General features: G+C 45.8%; 1 protein-coding gene across 1 annotated transcript in view; it reads left to right on the top strand.

Annotated features, from left to right (window-relative positions):
- Nucleotides 1-21,342, top strand: part of Cyfip2 (cytoplasmic FMR1 interacting protein 2) — a 119,170-nt gene that overhangs the window by 9,297 nt on the left and 88,531 nt on the right. Inside the window, exons 2-5 of the mRNA XM_059270392.1 lie at nucleotides 12,141-12,280; nucleotides 14,106-14,195; nucleotides 18,202-18,279; nucleotides 20,093-20,194. Of these exons, the coding sequence (XP_059126375.1) occupies nucleotides 12,164-12,280; nucleotides 14,106-14,195; nucleotides 18,202-18,279; nucleotides 20,093-20,194 (387 nt within the window). The 5' untranslated portion in view covers nucleotides 12,141-12,163. The remainder of the gene's footprint in view (nucleotides 1-12,140; nucleotides 12,281-14,105; nucleotides 14,196-18,201; nucleotides 18,280-20,092; nucleotides 20,195-21,342) is intronic.

Genomic DNA, 21,342 nt, shown 5'->3' with positions numbered 1-21,342 from the left:
CTTAGGAAGCTGTCGTACACAGTACAAGGAAGGAGCATGCAGGTTCAGTGAGGCCCAAAGGAAATGATGCTCGGATGCAGATTCTCACAGACAAGAGGACGTCATTCCCTTCCATCTCTCCCAGTTCCAGAATCATCCTGACAGTGTATGGGTTTCCAACCTGTGTACCACAGTACTGGTGATGCTTCTGTGTTGTGCTATGTGGAGTTCTTGGCCCTGCACTTAATTGCCCAAGTTCTTAGACCTGGGTGGCCTCTTCCTGTCTTGTAGTGTTCTCTTTCAGTGTGTGTCTTAGGCTTTGCTGCTCCCTCAGTCTATGGACAGCTCCAAGCCTATGACTTTATTCTACAGACGGGTGTCAATGCCAGCTTCTTAGACTGTGGGTCACAACCCCATAATGAGTCAAATAACAGATCTTGCCACCTAAACAGGCTGCAGCCAGGACAAAACCCAAAATCACACATAATGAGTCGGAGGTGTTTCTGGGAGCACCCACGGGGCTTGCAATGTGCGACTCCACTGCAGCCTTGGTTATGGACACACATGCACTTCACATATCACATGTCATCCCAACATACAACACTGGTAAACTGCCTGAAACATCTCGGCCCACATTTGGCATTACTATGTATTATAAATTGCAGTGATTTTAAAAATATATTTATTTTTATTTTACGTAAATGGGTGTTTTGCTCAAGTGTATGTCTGTGTACTACATGCACACAATATCCACAGAAGCCAGAAGAGGGTGTCAGATCCCATGGAGTTACAGACAGTTGTGAGCTTCCATAGTGGGTGCTGGGAATTGAACCCTGGTCCTCTGGAAGAACAGCCAGTGCTCTTAACCACTGAGCCATCTCTCCAGCTCCAATTGCAGTGAATTTGTTTTGCAGAGTTTCCTGCTTTTATAGAAGCAGCATGGTTTAATTACAGAAAACAAAACCTCTTCACATTTCCCTGCTGTCATTCCTCAGCATATAACAAGTTAATATGCCATCGGATTGCATTGTACTAGAACAATCGATTTTTAAAATTGCTGCCTGAGTTGCAGAGTTTAAAAACAGATTGGTAAATGAATTTTGACTTGGGCTTAGGACAGAACTTGCAACAGTTTCCAAAATGGCTCTAAATGTGCTTTTGGTTGTTGTTATTGTTTGTTTTGTTTTGATTTTGTTGTTTTGTAGTAGCTATTTGTGAAGTGGTGTCCTCAGGATTGGCAATTGGAGAGTCAGACTGTGGATAAACTGGAAGACATTGAAGATATCCTGCAGTGAGAAATATTTGACTAAAATTTAACTCCTTATGTGAAAATAAATAAGTACATGGTCCAGGGAGGTGGCTCGGTGGTGAAGGGCTTGCAGTGAGGCAGGAGAAGCAGATTTTGGATCTGGAACCTGTGTAGAATGCCAGGTGGGCATGGAAGCCTGGAGACAGGGGCTCCTTCGAGCAAGCTGGCTAGCACGAGTAGCCAAGCCTGCAGATTCTGCATTTGAGAGATGGCACTTCTGTATGTGTGGCGGAGAGTGGTTGTGAAAGATGCAGAGCCAACCTCTGTCCCCCACACGCATGTTGACACACACACATGGGCTAGCACACGTGGGAACCTGCATGTGCATGTATACGCACACCACACACATTCAGCTCATCAGTAGGCAAATTGCTTTCATCTTTAATAAGTAGTAGCATTATATGTATGCCAAGAAATATTTTTAAAATAAATTTCCTTATGGTTTATTGCCAGTAAACATTTTATTTGCTCACCCGTTTTATGCGTCTCCATGCCCACAGTTGTGTCAACATTATTTGGGTTGAAGGAGATCATAGGAGAAAAAGTTTAAGAATCTCCAGTGTAGCTTATCCCCTAAAAGCAGCTCCAAGTGGTTCCCGCAGGGTTGACAGCTGGGAACCCTGACCTTCGTCTGCGTAGACTGCTCCTGCACGACTCTCCATGCCCAATGCACTCGGCAGAGGTTGCATGGCCCATCATGCCACACTCTGGAATTCCTGTAAGAGGAGCATGAATAATCGCTTTCCTGCTCGGCTGGTTCTGAGGTTTGAAGGGGCTCTGCTTCACAGGGCACCGGTCTCCGTGGAGCTGTACCCTATCGTGGCCATCTTCTGGGCCCACACAGCTTCCTGCCACACTCTGCTATACCCAGGATGGAAAAGCAGGCCGTACCCTTGGGTTTTGTTCACTCAAATGCCACCCTATTTTATCCTAATGGGACCATCTCCCTTTTAATTGTTTTATTATTATTTTAACATATATTCACATCATATTTTCCTTGTATATAAATATATGTGCTTATATATGTATGTCTGTAGCATCTGTTTGTATGTCCTCTAGCTGGGTAGCTGGACAGAGGGGGAAATATTTCCTGTCCTCTAGGTGTTTGTGGATCTCCCATATGACAGTTTCCTAATCTTTCCAACTTGGGAGAGTTTTGTTTGGTCTTGAGGAAGGGAAAAGCAGCCAAACTGGGGGTGGGGGTGGGGGTGACGATGAACTTAGCATTTTCCAAAGAAGTACAAAAGCCAGCATGGCCTAAGAGAACACGGAACTAGAAAGAAAGATATCCTGTGTACCAGGCCTCTGCCAATCACTAACACGAATGAAAGCATTTATTTCTTAGTAACGATGACCTCCTGAGAAAAACGTCAGATGGTAGCTGCGGTCTTGAATTTCTGGGGCAGTAGTGATGGGAAATCCAGATGAAAGAGCCAGACAGAATTGACATCTTAGTGACAGTGCTTTGGGGCAGGTGTAGGAAAATCGTGGCAAGGCTTACGTGCTCCATGGTTAACACACCATGAACTTCAGTGCTGAGCAATGAGAAGCCATTGCTTTGGTCTGAGCAGGGGGCTGAGATCTCCGAATAAGCCAGTTTGTTATTGTTGATTTTTCTGAAAACAGGAGATCCCAATGTAGCTGAGTTAGCACAATCAGGAAGGCCCTTCTGCCTTAACCTTTACAAAAAGTGAGGTGATGTAAACCAGTCTTTAAAACAATTTAGTAATACATGTGTGCAAATGTGTGTGTGTGTGTGTGTGTGTGTGTGTGTGTGTGTGTGTTAGTTTTTGTCAGCTTGATACAAGCTAGAGTCACTTGAGAAGGACCTCAGTTGAGGAATTGTCCCATCAGATTGGTCTGTGCATGTCTATGAGGCATTTTCCTAATTGCTCGTGATGTGGGAGGCCCCAGCCCACTGTGGGTGGTGCCACCCCTATGCAGATGGGCCTGGGTATATAAGAAAAGTAGCTGAGCAAAGCAGTAAGCAGCATTCCTCGTGGTCTCTGCTTCGGTTCCTGCCTCCAGATTCCTTCTTGAGTGCCTGCCTTGGCTTCTCTCCATGAGGATCTGTAACCTATGAGGTTAAATAAACTCATCCCTCCCCGAGTTGGTTTTGGTCAGAATGTTATTATAGCAACAGAAAGGGAACTGGGGGAGTATGCGTGTATGTGCTTGTGTATGTGCAGTGTGCACGCATGGAGAGACATGTGCAAATATCAGAACAACTGGAGTTGGTTCTCTCCTTTCACCTGTGTGTGGGTTCTGGGAATTGAACCCAGGTCTCCAGGTTTGCACAGAACATTTATGGGCTGAGCCAACTTGCTGCCCCGTCTGGTTTTTCATGGCTTTGTCTTTCTGCTCCTACGTTCCCTGCTGTCCTGCACATGTGGACAGAGAGCGTTCAATCTGTTTTAGAGAACGGGGGCTGCGTGATTCTTCAGTTGTGACTAAGAGCTCGGTAAACTGATAATTTGTACTTTTATCTTCTGACACTATTTCCTGAATGCTTAATCTGGTCCAGCCTGCCTTGTTCAATATTCTACATGCTGTAAAGTTATAAAATGCTCAGAACAAAGGACGGGCACTATTATAAACGGTGGTCATTTTACAAATAAGGAATCTGGGGTTCCAAGGAGTTAAATCACAAGCTTACAGTCCAGTGGCTATTTAGTGCTGAGTAACAGGGTCAGCCCCAGGCTCAACCCCACCCACTGCCATTCCACTTTGGTAAAGCTGTCTTACTTTTTCATTCCTTCCAGAAAGTAAAAAGGAACATGGCTGTGAGGTCCTGCTTTAACTGTGAATGGCAGAACCCGCATTTCCAAAGCCAGGTTCTAGCTCCCATCATGCACTGGTGCCAGGACCCACCCTATCATGTTTCAGTCTGTCAGTCATCTCAGCCTTGGAGGCCCTGCCTCCCTACTCAGGAACAAATTACTCACGAGCTCAGAGCTACCGCTCATCTTGCAGCAGCCAGGGCCCTGGCTTTGGTTGGTTATGAAGATACTGAATCAAATGAACTGTACTGAATCCTCGTGTTGAGAGATAGCAGCTGCATGAGGTAAACCAGGCCTCGAGGATACAGTGAGTTTGAAAATAATTTATTACTCTCTTTTTCAAAATGACAGAGCAGCCACATGTGCATGGACTGAACACATGGGATTATTCTCACGGAGAAGGTTTCGTTGCAGGCCGGCCTCCTGGGCCAGGAAAGGCGTGCTCGTTTTCACGTATACCTCTGTTCAAGTTTCTAGAACATCCTCTTTTCTTTTTGATGTGGGCTTGGCACTGACTTGCAGCACTTGAGCTAAAAATGTCTGATTCCCATCTCCCTTAGGCAGCGGATGATCTACAGAGGCAAAGCCACTGCAGAAACTGTGTTTCCAAGGAGAAAAGAAAGGCCGTGTTGTGTAAACAAAGACTCTTAATTTGTTGGCTTTATTAGGCAGCCCACTTAACTGATTTTCTTCAAGGAGACTATAAGGTGGTACTATTTTGAAGGGGAAAACCTTAAGGGTTATTCTGGTAAGTGAATGTTTTGTGAAGCTTCTGAAGTCCTGAAGAATCCCAGGTTCTAGGGGAAAGGTGAGCGGAAGGATCCTGGTAGATGAGAGTGAGGCCCGAGGAGGAAGGGAGATGGGAATTCTAATAGGAACTGAACTAGAGGTCTCTACAGAAACTTCCAGACAGATGTACAATTGGAGAGGGAAAATAGGAAAAATCCCTCATACCGGCATCACAGAGCACCAACAGTTCTTACTGAGTTTTTAAATTATATTTAAGGTCAGGAGACAAATGGCATGACTCAGGGATCAAACTCAGATCCTCAGGTTTGGCTGCAAGCTCCTTTTCCTACTCAGCCCTCTTACTTGCCCATGGTTTCGTTTTCTTCTTCCCTGTCTTGTATTATTAGGAAATAAATCTCTGTATCACTTTGTTCCTCTTTCAGTAGATGTTTCTAGAAAACACTTTTAAAATATAATTTTGTTCTGAAATATTAAAAAAAAGCAGTTTCTCAATCGTATCAAGCTTGGAATTAGGGTTCATTTTCCAGTTTTTTATCTTTTTGGTTTTCATTTTTTGTTTTTCCCCAAGGTATTACAGTTTCATTTTCTGGGTGGTGTGTTGGGAATAGAATCCACCCAGGCTCCCAACAAACATGTGTCGGAGTGCGGCATCTCATAGCTGCCCCTTCCTGCCCTTTTCTTTTCTCTTTTCAGTTTATTTGCTGAAGATATTACATCATTCTCCACATTGATTTACCTGTGTCGTGTGATAACGTGTTTTTCTGCTCTCTGCATTCATTCCCTGGGAGTCAAAAGCCTGAAGAGATTCTGGTGTTCCTTTTGGGTCCAGCATTCTTCCCAGGTGATGGTGTCTATATTCCATCAGGAGATGCATAGTTCACCTGGGTGTTTTCATTGAGTGATGCTGGCTGTCTTGAGGGGCAGTGAGCAGATCTACTTATTCTCTAAGGATTTGAAAGCAGAGGTGTTCCAATTGGCATTGCCTTTAACAAAGGAAAACAAATTATGTCTCTTTTCTTTGGGTTTGATTATCCTAGCCAGCAGTCTATTTTGTTTAGGAAAGGCAAGTCATCTCTTCATGTTTTTCCCATTTTCAACATAAAAGTTGGATCACAGGCACCATCCAAGTAAGAGAGCCAGGTTTTTATTTGGTAAGTCTATGATCTCACTGATGTAAAGGCGTTTACTCTTGTTCTGGTCCACTGATGGACCAGCTGATGGACCCTCACACGGTCCCATCCTGGGAGAGTGGAAGCTTGATTCAGGGTCTCCTCTAGATCTGTTACACATACAGCCCCAGTATCTTAGACAGACAGTGTCCTTGCTATACCAAGAAAGTTCTTAACCTTCCCAGAGGTTTTCTGCCCCAGACCTGGACTCATATATCCCTGCTTCCTTAGTAGGAAGTCATAGTTGCAGACTGGAGTCTGAGCCCTGAAGGCGTATGTTGCTCATGTGTTGGGATTTGTTTCTAGGTCTTTTCAGTGGGCAGAAACAGGTTATGTACACACGTCTGTACATATAAATCATATTTTGTCTTTATAAGTGTATATTTGTGTCAGTGGAGACTTTGTAATGTGTTCTAATTTTATTTATGTATTTATTTTTGGTTTTTCGAGACAGGGTTTCTCTGTGTAGCTTTGGAGCCTGTCCTGGAACTCAGTCTGTAGCCCAGGCTGGTCTCGAACTCACAGAGATCCACCTGGCTCTGCCTCCTGAGTGCTGAGATTAAAGGTGTGTGCCACCTGGAGTGTTTTAATTTTAAATATAAATATAAACACATATGTACATGCATACACATTTATTACCATGTAAGTTCTTCTGGGTACCTCTTACCCATATCTATGCTAGTTTCGTTTCTTTGTTGTGATAACAATCCTGGACAAAAAGCAAGCCAAGGAGAAAAGGTTTACTTTAGCTCACAACTCCAGGCTACAGTCCATCCTGTCAGAGAAATTACAGCAGCAGGACCCCGAGACAGCTAGTCACACTGTACACTCAGAAGCAGAAAGAAATGAATGCATATGTACCCCTTTATATCGTTTATGACCCCTTGCCTAAGGAACAGTGCTTCCCACAGCTGGATGCTCCCACATCAGTCAACTCAGTTAAGACAATCCCCCATAGACATGCTTACAGGCCAACCCAATGTAGGTGATCCCTCATTGAGACTTTGCTCCCAGGTGATTCTGTGTTCTATCAAGCCCATAGTCAAAGCTAACCACCATGTCTTAGTTAGGGTTTCTATTGCTGTGAGGAGACGCCATGACCACAGCAACTCTTATAAAGGAATACTTAATTGGGGTGGCTCACTTACAATTCAGAGTTCAGTTCATTATCATCATGGTGGGACATGCCGGTGTGCAGGCAGACATGGTGCTGGAGCAGTAGCTGAGAGTCCTACATCTTTCAGGCAACAGGAAGTGGTCTCAGTGTCACACTGAGGGAAGCTTGAGCAAAAGAGACCTCAAAGCCCACCCTCACAGTGACATCCTTCCTCCAACAAGACCACATCTCCTAATAGTGCCACTCCCTTTGGGGGCCATTTTCTTTCAAACCACCGCACACCACAATACCTTTGCCTGTGATATTTGGTTTTTAATGACTCTCTTCAGTTGTAAATATGTATCTTCAGTCATGTCAAGAATGTCTTAGTCTCAACAATACCAGGAACACATCTCATAAACACTCATGTCCTCATAATACATCCAAACATGTCACAATAACATACCACTATGACGTTGAAAAATAAAGTGAGCTTATTTTTTTTTCTTTTTGTTTTTCAAGACAGGGTTTCTCTGTGTAGTCCTGGCTGTCCTGGAACTCACTCAGTAGACCAGGCTGGTCTCGAACTTGGAGATACCCTCTGCCTCTGGAATGCTGAGGTTACAGGCATGCACCACCATGCCCATCTAAGCTATTTTTTTTATTACTTTCTTTTTCCCTTTTTATTTTTGTCATTCTCAGGATGTGTCCCACCAGGATCTACCATCTGATTACTGAATTAGAGGCTGGAGAGATGGCTCCATGGGTAGGAACACTTGCCACACAAGCACCCATGTAAAAAGCTAGGCACAGTCATGCATTTCTATAATCCCAGTGCTGTGGGAGGCAGAAACAAGAGACTCTCCGAGGTTTATTGGCTGTCAGCCTAGCCCCTGGTTCAGTGAGAGACCCTGTCTCAAGGTAGTGCAGGAAGAGTAAGGGGGTGGGAGATCCAACATCCCCCTTTGGCCTTCACGAGCACCTGCACACACACACACACACACACACACACACACACACACACACACACACACATCCAAATCACAGAATCAATGGAACAGTTCCATTCTGTGTGGCTATACCAACAATTTGTTCACACACACATTCCTTTCTTTCCTTTTATTCCTTGTTAGGGATTTTCATTTTAAGTTTAAAGCTTGTTTTACAATAATGTAAACCTGGAACACCAGGTGTATTTAAGAAATGCTGAACTGTTTCCCTGCCTTTGTAGGCCTTAGCTTTCTTTCTCCTCCTTCTGCAAAGCTCTAGTCTTTATATAGTCCATCCTTGAGTCTCTGTCTTAATAAGTGTGTTTGTGTATGTATATGCATCCTCCTCTTGGATAATAGGATCAAGTGGTTCACCAGGGCTTGCTGCTGCTCAGGCTTGCTGCTGCCCAGTCCTCACTGTGGAGGGCTCCAGCAGTCCTGTGGTGATGGATATTTGCATTTTTCAGTCGTTACAATTTCGTATTTTATACCCCAACCAACAGTGTGACTGAGGGCCAGCTTCTCTGCAAGCTGGCCTGTGGCACGGTGGTCATAAGAGTTTGATCAGTCATTGCAGTCTGGATTTCTTACTGCAAATGAAACAGTATGCTTTTAAATGATGTCCTCTTGGGATTAGGCAGATATTGATAACACTGTTTGTGTGATTCTCGGTACAAGTAGAGCCCAAACTCACTAATACCGTGCTTCCAAACACTAAGTGCTGCTCACCTATGAAGCAAGTTCCCACAGTGTGTGACTGACAGGCTATGCCAACAGGTGAACCCTCGTAGGGTCTAGCACCAAGGAAGGTTTATTATTATTATTTGACATAACGAAAGGACTTGTTGGGCTTTGTATTGTAAATCATATACCCTATAAATCAATATCCCTCCTTCAAGTGGACTTGATAGAAATGTAAGAAAGTCTGGAGAGATGACTTACAAGTCAAGAGCTTTTGCAGAGGATCCAAGTTCAATTCCCAGCACCCACACCTAGAGACTCTCGATCGCCTGCTCCAGGAGCTCCTGCTCCAGGCTCCTGGAAATCTGGTGATCTCTTCTGGGCTTCTGCCCAGCACCTGCACACGCGTGCACATACCCACACACAAAGGCACACATGCATACACATAACTTAAGAAATATAAATAAAAAATAGTAATACGGGGCTGGAGAGATGGCTAAGAGGTTAAGAGCACTGCTTGCTCTTCCAAAGGTCCTGAGTTCAATTCCCAGCAACCACATGGTGGCTCACAACCATCTGTAGTGAAATCTGGTGCCCTCTTCTGGCCTGCAGGGATATGTGCAGACAGAACACTGTATACATAATAAATAAATAAATCTTTAAGAAAAAAAAAAAACCCTCTCCAACTCGCTTAAAAAAAAAAAAAGAGAGAGAAATAGTAATACAAGGAAGAAGAGAGGCCTTCTCCAGTCGTACTACCGTAGACCTGAGCATCAATCTTAACAATTCTGAGTAGGGATGAGAAGAGAGGCAGAGGGTGGGTCACTGCTGAGTTCCAGGTGTCCTCACTGGAGGCTGGCTGTGCCACTGGCAGGGTACATGCCCGGAAGGTGTGTTTGAGAGCTCAGTGGAGTGTGAATTCTAGTCAGCTGCTCCCCAGCAGCCCAGCCCCCATCTGCCCTCTAGACCTTGGACTTGAAGGAAGTATTCCTTGGCAGTGTGACCTTGGCTATTCACTCCAACCCTTCGCAGCCATACACTCCAGCTCTTTGCAGCCCCTAGACCACATTTACATGTCAAGGGTCCCCATGGGGCCTGGCATCAGCCACTGTTTTTCCTAACAACAGGGCACAATCCCTGACATTGAGAGATTCCAGCCCTTAAGCCTAAACCACACTTCTTCCCTGCTGTGGGCCTGGGCTAGCATTGTGGCTCTTCTCTCTGTGTTCTTCCTATTCCTGGAGTAAAGGTTTGGCCTTCTTGTCACTAATCTTCCTGTAGGACTCATCTTAGTTGTTGTTGCTGCTGCTGCTGTTGTTCCTGTTGTTATTGTTGTTCACCTCTACTGTTTTACTTCATTTCTCCCTTTGTAGTGACCGACTCCTCTAGCCTTGTTTCTTTGGGTTTGAGCTTTGGGTCTCTTTAAGTGCTTGAGGGCAACATTGGGCTAATTGACTTCCACTTTTCTTTCTTCCAAGATTTGTTTTGTTTTTGTTTGTGTGTGTGCAGAGGAGGGCACCAGATTTCCTAGAGCTGGAGTTACAGGTGGATATGAGCCCCCCAACGTGAGTTACAGGTGGATATGAGCCCCCAACGTGGATGCTAGGAACCGAACTCAGGCCTTCTGAAAGAGTGGCAAGCACCTTGGTCCACTGAGCCATCGCTCTAGACCCAAGTTCCGCTTTTCTTACCTTCAACCAAACGTACTGAAGACATTTGTTCATTCCCTTTCGGTTCTGAGTAATTACTGTTTCTGTTTGAATCACTCCGTAACTATGAATCAGTTTTGTGGACTTTCAAGTTTTCAAACGAGTGAGTTTGGGAGTTCTAATATGCACTGCTGATGCTATAGTAACTCATGGTGTTGGTTTTGTTTCACTTGAGGGATGTGGTTTGAGATCAGTCTCACTGTGTAACCAGGCAGGCCTTCAACTTGCTATGTAACCCAAACTAGCCTCAAATTCATGATTCTCCTGCCTCCATCTCCCAAGTGCTGGGATCGCGTGCATGCGTCACTACACCTGATTTAACATATTATTTTTGGAGGCTACTTGGGGGAACCCAGTTTATACACTAAATCATACATTGTAAGTTTTAAATCAGTTTTCACATGTAATTTGGGGTTAAAAAAAAATGAATCTTCTGCTTGCACAGTGTTGTGTTCTTAAAATAGCAACTAGCTTGAGTTGGTTAACTATCCTTTCTGCTTCACTGCCTGGCAGAGTTATCCTCCAACCAGCCACAGTCTGCCTGGGTCCAAGACACAGAAATACCTGTTAAGGGCTGGTTGCTTTGGTGTGGTTCATAAAATGTCCCCAGACGAAGGGACACATGGTGGCTTCTTCATTGCTTCAGATAAGGCTGGTTTCCAGGAGTTGACAACCATGTAGTCTCTGTTTAACTAGCCTATAAAACCTAGGTGTAGGACTCCTTGGTTGTCCTGCCTGTTCAGTCATGGATATTTGTCCTGTACCAATATCTAAGAATGGAACTGATGAATGTCCTTATGAAGAGCAGGAGGCCTGTGTCCCTGTGCCCAGCATCAATCCAGATTCTTTACCCTTGCTGACTTGATCATGTAGGTGTCACATTACTTCTCAGAGCTGTGTTTCCTTACTGCTCGTATGTTGGCAGAACCCAGCTATTGGTGAAATTATTAAGGCCACTCCACGTCATTAAAAGGAGATTTATTTAATGGCGTAACTTACAAATTAAGGGATAGGTGGGTCGCGGGGTCTGGGGAAGGTGTATCGCAGTCCAGCCGTGTTCTCTGGAGCTCTGTTTGATCCACCTCCACCGTCCAGGGTCCCGGAACAGAGAGAGCGCTGGCCCATCCAGATCTCAGGTCTCCAGGCGCCTCCCTTGGCCCCGCCTTACAGGCGTGACAGTTGCCGAAGTCTCAATGGGGGCTGGAACTTCCAGATCAAAGCTGGAATGGCTACCCACTACACCCAGCTTTTCACACTGGTAGAAAACAGTTGTGGTGAGGCTCAGCCAAGATATCCTCAAGATGTTATTATTTAATTATTATTCGTGTGTGTATATGATATGGTGGTGTGGTGGTTCATGCCATGGTGGGTATGTGTTGGTCAGAGAACAACGTGTGGGACTCTGTTCTCTCCTTTCACCATGTGTGGGCCCCAGAGATCGAACTCAGGTCATCTGAGCCATCTCACTGGCCCTGATCCTCAAATTTTAAAGGTGTAGATAGAAGACACCCGTGAAGAAGTTTTCTTTTCTGGAGTGTAGCCAAGTTTTCTTCTTCTGAGCGTGGCCTTGGCGACTCTTAACCGTCCACCCTCCAGAAGGAGTTTGAATAGGGTGAGGCCAAAGGAAGTATTTGGAGGACCCCGAAATTTTCCCTTGTTCTTTCTTCCTCTCCATCAGTGTGGCAGACAGACACCGCAGCCATGACCACCCACGTCACTTTGGAAGATGCCCTGTCCAACGTGGACCTGCTGGAGGAGCTGCCGCTCCCGGACCAGCAGCCATGCATCGAGCCTCCACCATCCTCCATCATGTACCAGGTAATGGAAATGGTAGCATGCAATGGTGAGGCCTGGAATCTGGGGTCCTGTGAAAGAACCTGCCCGGATGTGCAGGGAAGAGGACGTCTAGAAGGGAAAAGGTCAGGGGTTGATGGAGTCCCTGCGCACTCTAGGAGCCCAGTGGAAGGAACAGATTAACTAATGTATGCCAGGACCATTTCCCTGCCCTAGGGAGCATTTGTTGATCTGTTCTGACCCTAAATTCCTTCTGGCCTGTTCCTGTTGCTGCGTGGCCCAGGTTATGGCGTCCCTGATCTCATGAATTAAATATCACAATTTAGAAGCCCCTGGAGCCTGCCTGGATAATTACTTTTCCTGAATGCCTATGACAAGAGCTCACACAAATCCATACAGCGGCCAGCGGCTCAGGGAAGTAGGTCACAGTTATTTGCTCTGGCCCTAAATCAGATCTTGTGATAAACCACCATCCTATTACACACAGCTATGACCCTGGCAGGTCCGTGAAGAGGGCATCCATGCAGCTAGAGGCAGCCTGGCCAAGGCCTCTTGTCTGGGTGTGCCAGGCTGAATGCTCTGTTAAGAAGGAGTGTGTTAATTGGAAATCGGGGCTATGTTAGACCGTTTTGCTAAGTCTTAGATGGTGAACTATGACTAGTATACTTATGTATTTTTTTTCATTTCGTTTAATAGTTAAATGAATCTTCACATACTTAAAGATTCAGTTCCTAAATCTGTCTTATTCATAGCTTTTTAACACAGATTACAATTTTAATTATACAAGCATATTTTGATTTTAGTTTTATAGGGAGACATTTTCATTACTAACAAAATGGAAAAGTATAGCATAGAAATAAATTTCTTATACTGATATACTCTGTGTACATAGACATTTTGTTTTATTAAATATATGTGGTATATGTCATTTTCCTTTTTACCAAAACAAGAATTCATGATATATATATATATATATATATATATATATATATATATATATATATATATATATAAACTGTTCAGATTCATCTTTTTCTTAACATGTATTGTGGAGCGAGGCGTGGTGGCTCATAAATGTAATCCCAGCATTCCAGAGGCTGAGGGAAGAGGATTGCTGTGAGTCTGAGGCTAGCCTGGGCTACAGAGAGAGCCTCTGTCTCAGAAATCACAGCAGCGAAAGCTTCTGTGGCTGTTGTGGAACATCAGTGCTGCAGGAACGATGCCTCATGTTTAAGCAGCTCGTGGTCTTCCCAGCCCGTTGTCCAGAGAGACTGTCATCTACTGTCGCTTTTGCTGGGTGTTTTCATTGTTTCCAGGTCGTGTTGAATTGTAAAAACTGCAGCGGTGGCCTGACTTATACATCTCCACCTGTGCACTCTCAGGCAAGCGTGTCTGAATGGCTGGATCAAAGCCATGCACACCTTGACTTTTAGCGGCTGTTTAGACTTGCCTTGTTAGCTGGGAGTATGATTTCCTTGGGCTTGGACTTTTATTCATCATGACAAGCATATAAAACAGATTAAGTTTAGTGTACTTATCACATGAATAAATTGGCAAAGTTTATTAGTAAATCCTTACTAACTGGAATTAAAAAGTTGTCAATTTGGAATTAAACATTTACTTCTGAGGCTTGGATGAGCAAAATTGGTCGCCTGTGCAAAGCAGGTGCTGTCCATCTGTCCTCAGCTGATTTGAGGTGGTAATGGATGGTACTTGAAAGCCACAGGGCAGTAGATGTCCACAGAAAGCTTGTGGCTTTTTTTGGCATCTGTTCGCTCCCTAGACATCCAGCTAACCTAGATGTGTTTTTCAGTAACCAAATGCCCCCTCCCATCCTCTACCTCCACAGGCTAACTTTGACACGAACTTCGAGGACAGGAATGCGTTTGTCACGGGTATTGCAAGGTACATTGAGCAGGCAACGGTCCACTCCAGCATGGTAAGTCTCTGTGACCCACATGTGCAGATACACAGCCTGCTGAAGCAGGAGGAACCATGGGCAGCTTCCCACACCAGGCCTGTGCTTAGCTACTCCAGTATGCTCTGCCTTAGTCAGCGGGGCTATGGGAGTCCATTCCGGAACCCAGGCTCATCCCCTGTCTACGCCTTGGGGCATACTCCATGGTTTGCTCACTGTGGTCACTGTAGGCCCATCGGAACCCTACGGTTCACTTCCCCGATGCCAGGGCTTTGGGTCTTTTTAGGTACACAGGTAAGTCCTACTTCAATTTTACCCTTACAGAGGACTGGGTGGGGGGGCATTGTTTGGTCTCTTGACAAAGAAAACAATTCCTCATAAAAAGGGCAAGTGATGTTGATGTGGCTTTGGAAAATGTCATTTATTGACTCAAGGCAGCTGCTTGCCTAAATCATCCATAAATGGAGCCATTTGTTTTAGCCATTGTTTTTAGGGTCAGACCCTAAGAGGGCAGACTCTCCTCTCCCCTTTATCTACAGTGAAGTTTGCAGAATTCTGGATTCCTCGTCCAAGGGCCCCTGCGTGTACTTCTCTGGACCCCTCTCACTGTGTGGGATGTTCCAAAACCTCAACTCATTCGTTGACTGTTGTGTATCTGCTGTGAGCTGGTTCTAGGATTAGTCTCAGTTCTGAGCGAGTCAGGTCAACCAAACATTTTTTTCTATGCAGCTATTTCAGGTTCATTGTCTCATTTAATCCTCACACAGACCCTGTGAGGTAGGTGATGGGCAGCCAACACTGGAGCCTCTCAACTGTTAAGAAATTGACTTGAGCCGGGCAGTGGTGGCGCACGCCTTTAATCCCAGCACTCGGGAGGCAGAGCCAGGCGGATCTCTGTGAGTTCAAGGCCAGCCTGGTCTACAGAGTGAGATCCAGGACAGGCACCAAAGCTACACAGAGAAACTCTGTCTCGAAAAAACAAACAAAAAAAGAAATTGGCTTGAGGGTCTCACAGCTGATGGGTGGTAGTTCTAAACTTGGGATTCTCTGGTGACAAAGCTTGGCACTCTGGACTATTCTTTGTAGGCAAATAAAAATGTATAAACATTCAACATCATGGTAAAAGTTTGGAGTTCAGTTTTTGAAGGGGCCCTGAGGAGGCTGGAAGAAGCTCCCTGGGGAGGAAGCAGCTTTTGAGCACAGCCTTCTCGGAGGGTAATGATAGGATGTGTGTGCACACTGCCTTTTGAAATGTAGGCAGGGCGACCTGCTGTGTGATATCATGAGAACCCCATAATAACCCCAGGGCTTGCAAAGGGATCATTATACCTGTTGTAGAGATGAGAAGACTGAGGTCTGAAGAAGTTAATAAGCAAATTGCTCATCGTCCTACAACTAGTAAGTCCTTGCATGAACCTGGGAACAGTCCTGACCTCTTTCTGTGGTTCTTTCTATGTCACGTAGGATTGTAGCAGTCAGAGATAAGATGGGGAGGGGACCTCAGGCGAACATCAGCACAAGCAAAGACAGAATTCTCAGAAACTACCCAAAATTGGTGTGTGTGCGTGTGTGTGTGTGTGTGTGTGTGTGTGTGAGAGAGAGAGAGTGAGTGTGTGTATGTGTGTGTGTGTGTGTGTGTGTGTGAGAGAGAGAGAGTGAGTGTGTGTATGTGTGTGTGTGTGTGTGTGTGTGTGAGAGAGAGAGAGAGAGAGAGAGAGAGAGTCTGTGTGTGTGTGTGTGTGTCTGTGTGTGACTGTATATAGCATATATGGAGAATGAGGTAAGGGCTCTATACATGGAGATCATATTTGCTGCCTAGGCCGCCATTGCAAAATACTGTGACCAGCAAAGTGTTTCCCTCCCACAGCCCTCGAGGGTGGGACTTCTGGACCAGGGTCAGCAGGGCTGATTTCTCTTGCTGTCATCTCTTTGGCTACCCTGGTTCTTTCCATACAAACTCCTGCGTGTCCAATGTGTCTATGTGTACCCAAGTTCCCCCTTTATGAGGATGCCAGTCAGATTGAGTGGGAGCTTGCCCTTACAATGTCCTGTGAGCTTCTTCACCTCTCAAAAGGGCCCAGCTAGAAACAGAGTCACAGTATCCAGTACCAGGTTTAGGCCTGGAGCTTCAGTATGGTGTGTGGGGAGGGGAGGGAACAGCAGAGCCTGTAACTGAGGGCTTTCATCCATTTGATGAAAATACAGATCGAGCCTGGAGATGTAGCTCCGTTTCTGTTGTTTGAGTACCCGTCTAGAACACACAAAGCCCTGGCTTGATATCCAGTGCCAAATAAACTGGGTGTGGTATAGCAAACGCTTGTAACCGTGGGGAGGTGGAGGCAGGAGGATCAGAAGTTAAAGATCACTTTCTCGGCTACATAGGGAGCTTGAAGCTAGCTTGGACTAGAGACCCTATCACAAACAAACAAACTAAATAGATAAGTAGCAGTGGGCAATTTTCAACCTTGGGAGAGACGGGAGCAAAACTCTGCTTGAGCCATGCCTTATTTATGAATCACTTGTGGAATGGGGGAGTGAATGGAACACATATACTGGATGAGATCCTGAAAATGATTGCTGCTGGAGGCATGAAAGGCTGAGTGGGGGTAGTGGTCTTAGGGGAGAGCTGTAATGATCACGTACATGAGAGAAACTGGCTATCACCTCCACCTGGTGCAATGATTCTTTGGGGGTGGAGGGAACTGGAACCATGCAGACTGAGGTGTCCCAGAAATACCAGGCCACAGGCTTCGATAGGCAAGTCTGGGACAGGCTGGCTCTAAACATGATTACCTTTGTTTTCTGATGCTGCTGTGAGAAACTGTATAATTGGTTTAGTTGAGAGAGTGCTTGGCTAGCATTCGAGAAGCCCTAAGTTTGATCCCCAATACCATGTAAACTGAACTGTCCAGAGGGCAGAGAGTGCACATCTTGTTTCTCAGTCCTGCTTCACACACACACACACACACACACACACACACACACACACATACACACACACACACACACACACACACAAAGAGAGAGAGAGAGAGAGAGAGAGAGAGAGAGAGAGAGAGAGACAGACAGACAGACAGACAGACAGACAGACAGACAGACAGACAGCGAGCCCGGGACTTAAAGATACTTACTGCAGTCTCCGTGAACCTGGTGAAATGATGCCTGCTGCGGGCATTCGGGGGCTGAGCACAGCCACGTGTTCTCTACATTACTGTCGGTTCCCCTTTTAGACACATGTTCCCAAGCAGAAGAGAAAGCAGGAGGCCCACAGTTGGGTTTGGTTGTTTCTGAACTTGGGGACAGCATGTTACTGACAAGTTCTAAATTAAGAATTGAAACCCTTGCTGTTGAGTAGAATCACAATAAGTAACAAACTCCAAATTAAATTGGATTCTACCCTAATAATGTATTATAAAGTGGATCTGATAAATAGAGTTAAATTTTAAAATTCATTTTTTCCTAGACACATTTACAAGGAGAGGAAGCATAATACTAATTCTTTTCTCCTAATATTTTTTTGAGATATGCTTCCCATAACAGGAAACCATTTAAAATATATGTGTGAATATTTTAATCATCTTCACACTATTATACAACTGTCACCACCACTTAATTCCATTACCCCATATGTGTACCCTAGACTGTTAGCAGTCTCACCCGGGTCCCTCTCTCTCCCCATGATCCCATCAATCACTGCCTGTCCTTAAGGCTGTAACTCTTGTGGCTGTTTCATCTGAAGGAATCAGAATGTGTGGCCTTTCCTCTGGCTTTCATTGAAATTCATATTAGATCAATCTTAACTGGAAGGTGCATGTGAGTTACCTGGAGACTTCCCTGGAACATAGGGTCTTAATCGTAGGTTTGGACAGCCTGGAAGGACAGCCGGAGAAGCAGCTTTGTCAACAAGCCCGCAGGGGCTGCTGCTGTTGCTGGCCGCAGACCACACCCTCGGTGGTGTAGCTGGAGCCTTGAGAAGGCCGTGATACTAGTGTTCTTTCTCGCTGCTGAAAGTGCTTTGCCGTTTCAGAACGAAATGCTGGAGGAGGGACATGAATATGCGGTCATGCTGTACACCTGGCGCAGCTGCTCCCGGGCCATCCCACAGGTGAGACCATCCTTGCTGTGCCTCTTTTGCCCTTCAGGGAGGCGTCACTGCCCCTGAAGCCCAATCAAAGCCAAACCAGAGGGCTGAGCTTTCTGGGTGGCAGGAGGTAAATCGGGGCCTCTGACCCGAAGAGCTTCCCATAATACTACGGACAAGGTCCACAGCCCCAGGGTCTTAAAGACAGTTTCCCAGCACATACTATGCACAGTATTTTATTTTATGAGCAGCATCTGCCACCTTCCACCCAGGCCATTGCGAAGGGTCTAAAGTAGCAAACACGATATCTCCTCACTCCTCCACCCAAACCCACGACCGGCCACAGGATGATCACTGGGCACACTCTGCTTCAGACTGTTCTGGATCTTCTTATTGGCAGGGACATAGTCTATAAAGCCATATTGTGACCACAGAACTGTATTATTTCTCACTTTTTACACTGTCTTGGACTTGTTGAAAATACAGATATTTTTATTATCATTGATATTTTCAGTTAATTAGTGGATCCCACTGTAACAAAATCAACAAACCTCATGTGCATATAGTAAACAGAAGGTACCAATCTCTCTTTTAACCCTCATATTTAGGGACAGCTATTACCAACAAATTTTGTGCATTTCATATTTTTTTCTAAGCCTGATTTTGTTTTTCTTAAACCATTGACTTTTTAAAAAAAAAAAAATATTACATTTATTTATTCTCTCTGGGGAGGGTATGCATGTACAGTGGTGTGCATGTGGCCGGCCGTCTGAGGACAACATGCAGGAATTGGCTCTGTCCCCATGCAGGTCATCAGCCTTGAAAGCAAGTGTGTTTTTCTGCTGGACCATCTGGCCAGCCTCAGAATTTTCTTTTTCTGGAAAAAGGGACCAAACTGGAGTTGTAACTCAGTGGCAAAGCCTTGCTAAACAAACCCAAGGTTTGGGGGTCCAAAGCCTGGAGCCTCTCCCCAGCAGTGTAGAGATAAACAAATATAAAACGGGCATCAAGTCATACTTAACTATGGCCTTTTATGCTTGTCAGCTGTGGTGGCCACTCTTCGTGGTGATTCCCAGAGATCCACCTTCTAAAGTTTGTAATGGTGGCATACGATGGTATCACGTGTCCTTTTAATGACCCACCGGCAGTTATCGTGCCATTGATAACCATTAACGACAGTCCTTGTCCCATACACATGGTGCTTACTCACCTATAATCCCAAGTCAGGAAGATCTTGCGTTTCAGGTCAGTGTGGGCTACATAGTGAGATACTGTCTAAAGAAAAAACAATAATGCATTTGCTCACTCTCACAACTAGCTATCCTGTGTGTGTGTGTGTGTGTGTGTGTGTGTGTGTGTGTGTATGTTCAAAGAACATCTGCCATTTGATACTAAGGTTATATGCTGACTGAAAGCACCTGGCAGGGCAAATGGGTCTCTGGATGGCACAGCTCTGGTTAGCCATCGTTAACCTGGATATGGCTGGGGAGCTGTACTGCAGGCACACGGCATAACAAGAGCAGACCGGCTCACCATCTTGTGCATGAGGATAAGGGGAGAGGACATTGCAGGTCTCCATAGGTACATGTATAGCCAACTGTAAGGGCACAGGCCAACAGGAAAGGGAGGAGGGCCCAGTGTCGGGACCAGCTGGCTCCGTACTGCAGCCAGACTCCAGGGATCACTTCTAGGGCTTGTCTGTCTTCTACAACCCCCTCTCACTAGGGTGACCATATCCATTATCACCTACAACGAGGTGTCACGTGTGAACTATAGGCCATGCTCATGAGACAGTAGCTGGGAGCCTGGATAATGAACTTGCCTCTCACATTCCCAGGTAAAGTGCAATGAACAGCCCAACCGGGTAGAGATCTACGAGAAGACCGTGGAAGTACTGGAGCCAGAGGTCACCAAGCTCATGAAGTTCATGTACTTTCAGGTGGGTGAGAAGTGGAGGGGTCCGCAGCAGAAGGCTCACGAAGACCCCTACCCTTCCACGTACTAGACTTTGGTGCCATGTCATTTTTTTTTCCATCCAGCTGATATTTTTAAGAGCCACCCACATTCCTGTGGGTGAGCCAGGCCAACAGGTGTCCCCGCCTCCACAGAGGATGTGTCCCAGTGAGTATGTGTACGCTTGGAGCACAGAGCTACAAAAAATACACAGTCGTTTTTAGGACATGGTACGGGCCGTGAGTAAAATGTGCTTTACGACAGTTGTAGATTGCAGAGTAGTCACAGAGAGTGGCTTTAGGGACAGTGCATGGAACTATGACCTAGTCACAAGAGAGGCCGGAGTGTGATGGTGTGGTGAAAAGGACTCCAGGAAGATGATCCGGCAAAGCCCCAAGGCCCGTAGGAATTCTTGTGTTCAGGAAATAGAGACAGTGTGAGAGTGGGCTGTAGAACAGCAAAAACCAGGAAGCGGTCCAAGGGGAGGCTGGAGCGGGGACAGGACTCATAGATGGGGTGCTGTGAGCCTTGAGGTTTGGATTTGGTGATGTGAGCTGAGGCTTCAGGACATCTGGCCGCTAGACAGGAAATGGTTGGGAGGTGGAGGTTGGAAGAGGCTGTGAGCGAGGAGCATGGGGACAAGCATGAGGAGACCAGTCAGGAGCTCTGGAAGAGCCATTCTCTAGAGGACGAAAGGCAGGTGACAGGGAAGGCTAGGGGGTAGTGTGAAAGGACTGGAAGTGTGAGCAGCCAGTCACTTGCTGGGGTCTCATTGGCAGCCGAGAAGGCGGCAGGGTGAACACTTCAAAGCCAGTCTTTACCCCACAGTGGGTGGCCCAGCTTGCACAAGCCACGTGGTAGGTATGTTCCACCTGAGGGGCTGAGTTTCATTCATGGACTCTTGACTCTGGCCGGGTCTACCCTGTATACACAGCATCTAGCCAAGAGCTAGGACTGCACTGGAGGGTCCCTCAGCCTGGGTAAGGAATATGCCAGGACAGACCCTGGCTCTGCTGTCTTCTGACTGTGTGTGACTCACTTCACACACACACACACACACACACACACACACACACACACACACACTCAAAGTCACACACACACACACACACACACACACACGAATGAAGCCTA

This window comes from Peromyscus eremicus, chromosome 8a (genome assembly GCF_949786415.1).
Source record: "Peromyscus eremicus chromosome 8a, PerEre_H2_v1, whole genome shotgun sequence".
Classification (NCBI taxonomy): Eukaryota; Metazoa; Chordata; class Mammalia; order Rodentia; family Cricetidae; genus Peromyscus; species Peromyscus eremicus.
The sequence above is the reverse complement of the archived record's forward strand: the minus strand, read 5'-3'. Positions and strand labels throughout refer to the sequence as shown.